Raw genomic sequence first — 9,503 nt, forward strand, 5'->3', positions numbered from 1 at the left:
TATATATATATATATATATATATATATTAAAATGTATTTGTGTTAAAATAAAAATGGTGTGAATTAATCTTGTTGGCAAATAGCGTAAATTAAATAAAATATCGGCATATTTCTAAACACTAAATCCAGAATACAGTTCAACTATTAAAATTTAAATTATTTAACGCGGCTTTGGATTATTTCAAATTCTCAGTACATAACAGTTGGAATCGAAACTTAAGCTCTTCAGTGTATTGAGACCCCAACTGTGAGAATGTCATAGCTTCCCCTGTACTATTGAGACAAATGTATTTAGTCTGTTTCACAACCAACATATGAGTTTTATTGTTGTCACTTGTTCACAGTTTTAAACCATTTGCAAAATATCAGAATAAACTTTATGTATATCAGTTAGACTGTTTTAATTCTAAAGCAATAACAACAAAAGTGTGGGTCTTACTACAAAGTAAAGATTGTAAGGAGGAAAAATATAAAATTCTTATGTGATACTGGTATTAGTAGTATTAAGTACAAATCACACAAGTTTATCATTTTAAATACTGAATCATATTATTATTATTATTATGAACTAAATATAAAATTATGCTAAATTATTGAACTTAAAACTACCAATTTAAATGCAAAAGAATATAAAAAATCACAAACTCTTTCAGTTCAAAGTGCTAAGCCTAATTCACATAAAGACCTTGCACTCACCACTCGATAGCTCTTAACCCTAACAATCGTGGATCAACTTCTTTCCTAAAAATATATCTATTGTGAGTTAATTTTTCAATATAATGATTATTATAAATAGATATATGATACAGCATGACTTAAGCTGCTATAGAAAAATAATAAAAGTCATGTATATCCCATGCATTTTTTCCAGAAGCAAATTTTCTAAGGCTTATAAAAAGTGCTAAGTACAACCTATACATAAAACGACAGTTACTATAATAAGCACCATCCACATTCATATTGTAAAATCCTGAGAACAACGTTTCATCACATGCTTTGCTTATCACCGTGTGATTTGTCAAACATGAAATACAGTAATTGGAATAACATTGTACTGAAATTGACACCTTTGACTAAGATTGGCTAAAAGTTTTACAACTGAGGTTTAACACACCCAGATGCTGTTTTATAAAGAAAACAGACTAGAAAAAGTTTAGATACCAATCATAGATGGCAGGACCAGCGCTGAAGTGCAAGGAAAATGTTTTTTGTTTTTTTTTAGTTTCTTAGAGGGTGCTTATTTATAGTCTCAAACATATTTTGAGATTTTTTTTATTAAATTCCTCTTTAAACTTTATTAAATAATACAATTTTGTGCAAATAATTGAATTTTATGCTACTATTTACAAAAATAAAATCTGACATCCAATAAATGATAAGTTCTCTATAATTTTTCAATTCACAAATGTGATTTTGCCTTCATGATAAAACAAAATGGCCATGGCAGGTAATGGGTTCATATGTCAATTAATGAAAATAGCTTAGCAAACGGTTTAATGCTGTGTTTGTTGTTTCTTTTTTTAACTCAGTAAAAAATTCAGTTTAACTCTGTAACACACTTTCTGCCATTCCTCTTTTTATCTTTAGTTACTAATCATACCTGTAAGGTAAATCCAGTCCACTGAAACTACCAAACAATTTCAATGGAAAATATTCTGAATATGTCAAGGTTGAATGTAAGAGGACTACTATTAGAAGAGTGATATAAACAGAAGTGATTCAGCTACCTAGAATAGTGATGTCAAAGATGACTTTCTCAAAGTGATAGAAATTAGAATTAGTTTGACAGCTGAACTCATATATAGGTTTTTCTGTACATCTACAAGTATGTCATAGTATTTGAAGGTCACTTTTCCTACAACTTTTACGAGTTTCATTTTCTATATTTCAGTCTTCTGTCGTTTCAGACAATTTTTCACTGTGATGTTTAAGATTGGTGATCACCAGTTTATAACCAGCAATTTTCAGAGTAAACTTAAGGTTAAATTATATTTTACAGTACATACATATTTATTAGATATACAGTATTATTATTTCAATTTCAAATACTATTTTGCTTTTTTTAATATCCTTTTATTCAGTATAGTACATTGATTTCCTTCTTTACTAAATATTAAAAGATTTCTCTCCTACATATTCAGAAATAAATCCATTTCATTTCCTATAAAAGAATGGTTAACCCTATGCACAGGTGGGGGCACAAATGCATGTTCCACAATTTTTTACTGAATGCCATTCAAAATGGTATTCTGTATTTGATAACAAGCCTATCAATTATTCATTTTACCCAACACTGCTGACTTAGTTAAAGTTTGTGTTAAAAGAAAGTTATTATCAGATACAATGTAAAAGCATACTGAAATAAATCTGTAGATGTGCATTTTGGAGGTCCTAGATGTTATGCAAATGCAATATGCAAACTGTACAAAGGAAAAAAGGATTTTTATTCTTCACATGAACATCATCTTCCACTCTGACTTGTTAGAATCTGGGTCAGACTGACATTGTCAATTCAGACATATCTTGAACATAAACACTTTTTGTAACACATCCAATTTTTTGTGTACAGCACACTTGTACATTTTCAATAAAGCTTGTCACATTTCATGTAGATACACATAATAAAATCGGAATTATATTCAACATTATTCTCCAATATGGGATCATTCCAATGGACTAACTCCATGCACATTTGGTTAAAGGATATTTTATAATTCATCAGATGTGAGGAAAAATTAGTGCTCTTGAAAAAAACCTAACTTTAACTCTTTCTAGACCAGAGGGGTTTCACTGATATCCTGATCTTTTCTTACATTGTTGACTTTCGGTGGTTTTGAAATAAAAGTATATATGACAAAAGTTAATTTCATATGATGGTAGTATTTGAATATTCATAAAAATACTGCCTCAATATGTAAGTTTTATTTTAGAAACTAAGCAGAAATGTATGTGATCTAGTAATTTAACTTAGAACAAGATACACAAATATGGAATAAATTTTGATCATAAACAGACTATAAGTACAAAAATTATGTTCAAATAAACACATCTCTATTTGTAAAAGGATACTCTTTTAATTCTTAGTTTCAAATTGGAAATTTCTTATTTTACCCTTACATCATATATTTTTAGAATAATACATTAGCAAGGACTTAAAATATTATCATGAAAGAAATGTATTATATTAAAAATTTAACAAATATGTTTAAAAGAGAAATTCCTAAGCCTCACATTTTTTGCTCAAGATTTAATATCAAACTTTTTTCAAGCAAATTCTTTCTCAGTTTTTTTTTCATGCTTGAAATTTCCATTTAAAATTTTCTTGATTGATAAATTATACTTACCTGTCCAGGAAAAATTAGTCGACTGGTAAGTCGATTTAGTTTGGTCAGTTCTGAAGGTGTAGTATCAAAACGAGCAGCTATACCTGTTAATGTATCTTTGGCATTAACCTAAAAAATAATTAAAATTCAAAATATTAGAAAAAAAATATATATACTAGCTGTAAATTTTTTGTTATCCTTCTTTTCAACCTGCACAGAATAGTTAAGTAAAATGGCTTTGCTAAATAAAAAAAACAATTAATAGAAAAAACTTAAGATTAGTAAATGTAGAAACTATGGAATTTAGATCTGTAATATATTATTATTTACACAAAATCAATTGTTACCATACTGAATGCATATCTTCCTAAAATGTGTAAAGAAAGGTTACAAGAAAAATTGCCTTTCAATTTTTTTCATTTTCAAATTCATGAAAAACTTGGATTTTTTAAGAATACATAAACAGATGATATGGTTCATTAACTTAAGCAACTAATTTATAAAGTATATTTCTGTAGTATGTTATATATTATTACAGATTTTGAAATAAGATTTTTGCATGTATCAGTATTACCATTTAGAATTTTTCAAACATTTCAGTGTACAGTCAAAATTTACAAATTAACCTTTTATAGGTATTTTTTTCACACAATCCACCAGGTTGTAATCAAACCCACAAACAGTGTACGTTAGTGTATATGGCTTCATTAGCAAGTAAAGAAAAACTCATTTGCTATCTTTTTTTGTTTCTTGGGCTACGTAGCAGAATAGCAAAACTGAATTATATTCATGGGCTTTGTTACACATGTATCTGTGTTCTAAAATGTATGTATGCTTTTAAGAAAAACAGCACAAGATACAGGATGTTTTTTATTTAGGCATGTCCTGTATTTTCTAATGCCACCTGATTCTGTATTTAATGAAGTAATATTATTTACCAGCTTTATTATTAAATTAATCTTTCAGTTAAAGTAGCATGAAAATGTTATTATTTTTCAGGTTTTATCTAAACAGCAAGATATTTAATCAATTTTTAAGACTATTAGTTAAGTTAAAAGTTACAAGAAGCAGTATTTTCATGAGTGATTTTTTCTGAACTTTGCAACATTATACATATGAATTAATTTTAAATAAAAACAACTCAACTTTTATCTCTCTCTCTCACACACACACACACACAAACATCTTTAAAAAACCTAAAACTATTCTTTCATGTAAACTCATTTGTTAGAAAAAACTTCCTAATCTGTAAGTAAACGTACTAATACTTTATAACATCAGTCTAAGAGAGCAATTTGTTTTATGCACTTTAAGTAATACATGAAATACTTAATAATGGTCTGATTTCATTATAAACAGTTTCAAACATTAAACCTTCTTTTTTTTTTAGTTTTCAAAATATACTTTTGTAAGTGTCTCTCTCTCTCTCAAAGCTGTAAGATTAGACTCCAATTTCCTAAACTTAATATTATCATTAAAGATGTTTAAGGCTTTTTCTAGATATTCCTTCTTATTCAAAATTACTATATCATTAATTTGAGGAGGTTTAACTATTACTAAATTATTCAATGAACTATGATGTTTAGGTTTAAAATCATAAAAACCTGAAATTTCAGCAATTGTATTGTCAAAATTAAAATTACTTTGAGATTGAATAGATATAAGTCTTAACTGTCTTTTTTTCAGCTTATGGAATCTTCTAAAAAAGAAGACACAGTAAACTTTTCTTCACTTTCTTATTCATTTCAACCTCAATTTAGTAAGAATATTACTTTACCGAAACTCAATAAAATGCTAAAAAAGTATAAAAACTGATGTTGAAACAAATACTTTCAAATTTTCTAACACATTCAACATTTGTAATAAGTAAAACAAAAAAGGTTGAGAGCATTAGATATATGGGTGCAGTATCCAATAAACATAAATACAGCATTATAAACATGCCTATAAACATATTAAAGTTTATTATTAGCAGCTTATTTCAGTGACAATCATTATAAAAAAATTAACAATACAAAAAATCAAACAAAGCAGGTGATAAAAAGGAGAAACTGAGTTCTAAAGATATATAAACAAATTTTCTCTGCACAGTAGCAATCCTTACACTTTTAGGATATGGACTTTTCTCAAGGATAAAAATAACTAAAAACTAACTCTTTAAAATGCTCTTAGGATAAAGGAAAAAAAATATTTATCATGAATCTCGATCAAGGATGTGGTTCAGCTGCCAATATATCAGTACCTTATATACATCTAAAAATTTGCAATAATATTAGTTCTAGGATATGTGAAAAGAAGATAAAAGATTATGAATATATATTGAATGAGAAGCTATAACAGTAATCAACAAGTTATTGCACAATTATTATGGTGCATATATATCAAGCATAGAAGATTCTCCTCATTGTTAGACATACTGCACTAAGACATAGGAAATTCCCAGTGAAGTCACACAAAATAATAAAGAATATTAATTCCTCAAACAGTTGTATATAGACATTTTTTTAAATATGCCATGGCTAACTACAGCTGCTCTGCAAGAAAAGACAGTGATATAAATACCAAATAAGTAAAGTTAAGTTGTTTTAAAGTATGTGGAATAAAATAAAATGTAAGGAATTACACAACTTTTTGAAAGAACAGATTATATACAGTTGAAACTATTAAAAAAAAAAACATAATGCTTAATAATGTAAGATCTAGTGTGAATAAGGCTATTTAAAAATATTGGGTTTGATTACAAAATATCGAAAAACAATTCACCATTAGGATTATGTAAATGTGCAAAACATCAGCTTTATGTAGATCCACAGTAACTCTACCTCAACCAATTTAATGACTGTAAATGGGAACAATATAAAAGTCCTATATAGTTACTTAAAAATATGGGTTCTTTCAATGAATTTGAATACATAGCACAAATGTAACATTATTTTCAAGAATATTCAGCATGTTTTCATCTGAAGAAAAGGCCATTATCACTGCAAGTTCCATTAGTGATACCAGAATGTAGGCCAGGGAAGATTGTTTAATACTAACAAGTTTGTTCCCACTGCAAAAAACAACAACTGGTGTGAATGTTACAGTATCGATTGTATTCTGTACAATGGGCTTGTAACCTAAGTGAAATGTTTTATCTGTACATCTATATCTGGTTTTAAAGTATTGTTATGTCTGTGTTCGTTTATTAATTTTCCATAGAAATTCTTTCTGAGAAACTTCAGCAATACAAGTCCTTTCTAATTAAAACTAGTTTATTCTTTCTCGTTACAAACTTTGTAATACACTCAATTTCCACAGTTACTTTAACTTAAAAACATGCTATAATTCAAATCAATTCACGTACTTTACTTACGGTCACTACTGCTCACTTGACTCAATTATCTGTCTCTATCTCTCTATCTGCTATACAATTCCGATTAATTGTCTCGCTTTATCTGGCGTGCTTATATACAGGAATAGAGGTCATCTAGCAAATACTGGATTATTTGTGATGTTCCCCAATCCTTCTAGAAACTCATCACGTGTTACCAGCATCACGTGACTTCCACTGTTGTAACAGTATCAATATAAAATGTTAGACCCCAGATTGTAACTCTACAGATCACCTCTGGCACATCACCTCTTATTTGAGTTAATTCTAAGGATTAGACTACAGCCTTCCAGTTACTATTAACTGAACGAGCTTTTCAAACAATGCAGGTGAGAAACTAAACTAAAAATAATCAAATTCTCAAACAGCAGCAGTGATTCAGATCAAAAGCAATGCAATATCAAAGTGCAACAATGGTCTTCTGAGGCAATATGATCTGTCATTTCTCGCTTGACATATGTAATATTCAGAAATTACAGAGGATTCTGATTGTTGATTAATAAAAATTTGTCATATACTTCTGAGACTGTGCTGTATAATTTTATAACCACAAAGAAACCTCAGATTTTAAATATGAAACTTATTTGCTCCAGTAACATATCCCATGCCATGATCAGCTTTGAGACATATTAGCTCTCATCAGCCAAGGTATATCAGTAATGCGAAATACTATTCAAATTAGCATTATATATACCTAGGCATATAAAAGTTCATTTGTATAATATTCCCTATTATCAACCTAGATGGGTTAACGAACCACTACATGATGAATCAAATGCAAGCTTCAAGTTTACTGAGCCTCAAAATCAACTTTATTGTGAAAAAACACAAAGATGGGTATATAACTCAATCTAAGACAAACCTTAAACATGTTAATACAATGAAAAAATGAGACAATTTCAAAGACTAAAGTACTTCATAAAAAAAAATAGGCCCATAGTGGGGGTAGCGCACAACATTCCAGTCGTGACCTCTGAGGGCAATAACACACAGCTCACAGACATGGTATGTTGAGGAACCTTCAATAATTAAATAAAACACATGAACCAATGTAAAAAAAAAAAAAAGCAGTTAATGGATCTGCAATGAAAAACAAGGGTGAGATACTGCTAGTGAAGAGTCCGAGTTATAGGGTTTGTCTCTATATACCATAAGTTAATTGTCTTGGATGATTTTGCCAATAATATTAGATAAAGGATAGAAATAAGTTCTGTAAGGATAAGTAACAAAGTGGATTTTGGTTACAGTCTGATGGAAAAGGTTCACTTGTTGCTGGAAGATCCCACTTGTACCAATCAAGTTAAAAAATCTACTTTTAAAGGTAGATCTGCACTTCTTGAACAATCAGAAAAATGCTAAAAATTTTATTTATACTTCAATGTTTCTAACTCTAACCAGCACTTCTCAACTTGATCGATTTTTCTGCACTTATCAAACTGCTCCAAGGACATGATCCAACTCTATAAAAAAGATGGCAGTAATCCAGAATTTTCAAAAAGATTGCTGTACAAACTCTTTATAAGTATGCTATTTCTGGTCTAGTCTAACAGTATTTCACTTCAGGTTCTATAATGTATAATGTATAGAGAGAAAAAAGTGAAAAACACTAACTGTACTAAGGAAATGGTTGATTTGAAAATGCTTAAAGTGGAATCACTGACAGATACCTTAGAAGAACTGTTAATGCAGTTATAATGATTATGACTGGGAGAATTTCTCATGTTAACTTAATTGATAGCTTATCTAATGTTATATCTATGTTATTTAATGTAATAGAATGTTTTATTGACAAATATCTAAATGAAGAATTCAGTAATGGAGAAGTAGTGTTATTGTAAAACAACCTTGAGAGTTTCAATACAAATGAATCATTCAACAACGTATAATAAAAAAGTTATTTGATTGCATTCAGTTGTCTCTGTGCGAGTTCTTTATTCCAATATATAATCTTACTCATGTTGGTGTCTTGTGCCAAATACATTACTTTGTAACAAGTGTATAGCTGAACCTAACAACCACACGGCCATTACACATGAAGTTACGGACCTAATTCCTTTAAGGTATGGCAATTAGTATTTTGCACAGTTAGCTTTTCCCAACACTATTGGAACTTTTAGGAAACTTCCATTTATGTTATTAAAATTCTGTCTTGTATTATATTTTTTTCTGTCATTTCAGTACACACACATACACATGGAGTATTTTGCACATGGTTACATGTAAATTTATAGATAACATAAGATCATTGTGTTTCAGGAACACTGTTTTTAAATTTAAAACAATTATTCAAATGAAATATCCACTTGAAAACACTTTTAACTGAATTTGAAGATAAATCTTAGAATTCAAAACAGTTTTAATCTTTTTTCTTTCATTCTAAAGCATGTTTCCCTGTACATGATAAATTTAATATTAAAATGTTGACTACTTCAGTACTTTTGAAATTCCTTCAAATCAGCTATATTTTTAAAACCACAAATGTCATCCACCTATCTTTTGTAATATAATAGTTAAAACAGTTCAGGACAATTGTTTAACCAAATTTAATCATGATAACTTAAAACCAAATTAGCTAATCATGTTGCAACCATTCATCCCATTGAAACTTCACGCATTTGTTCATAACAAAATCCATTAAAAAAATGGCTTTTTAGTAACAAATTCCAATAATTAAAAAAACTGGTTCTGTTATCCCCTTAATAACATCTGAAGTATGGGAAATTAAATTGCTATGTAACTATTACTTCATTTAAAGATAATGACTCAATATCCAAGCTAACAATATACGGTTCATTAAAAACTAATTT

The 9,503-nt window shown here is 28.7% G+C and overlaps 1 protein-coding gene across 4 annotated transcripts in view; it reads right to left on the reverse strand.

Annotated features, from left to right (window-relative positions):
- Window positions 1–9,503, reverse strand: part of LOC106461580 (oxidation resistance protein 1-like) — a 163,721-nt gene that overhangs the window by 116,098 nt on the left and 38,120 nt on the right. For all 4 annotated transcript variants that reach the window (XM_022388589.1, XM_022388587.1, XM_022388588.1 and 1 more), the window contains exon 3: window positions 3,345–3,452. In XM_022388589.1, coding sequence (XP_022244297.1) covers window positions 3,345–3,452 — 108 coding nt within the window. The remainder of the gene's footprint in view (window positions 1–3,344; window positions 3,453–9,503) is intronic.

The sequence above is a fragment of the Limulus polyphemus genome, unplaced genomic scaffold (genome assembly GCF_000517525.1).
Source record: "Limulus polyphemus unplaced genomic scaffold, Limulus_polyphemus-2.1.2 Scaffold991, whole genome shotgun sequence".
Lineage (NCBI taxonomy): Eukaryota > Metazoa > Arthropoda > Merostomata > Xiphosura > Limulidae > Limulus > Limulus polyphemus.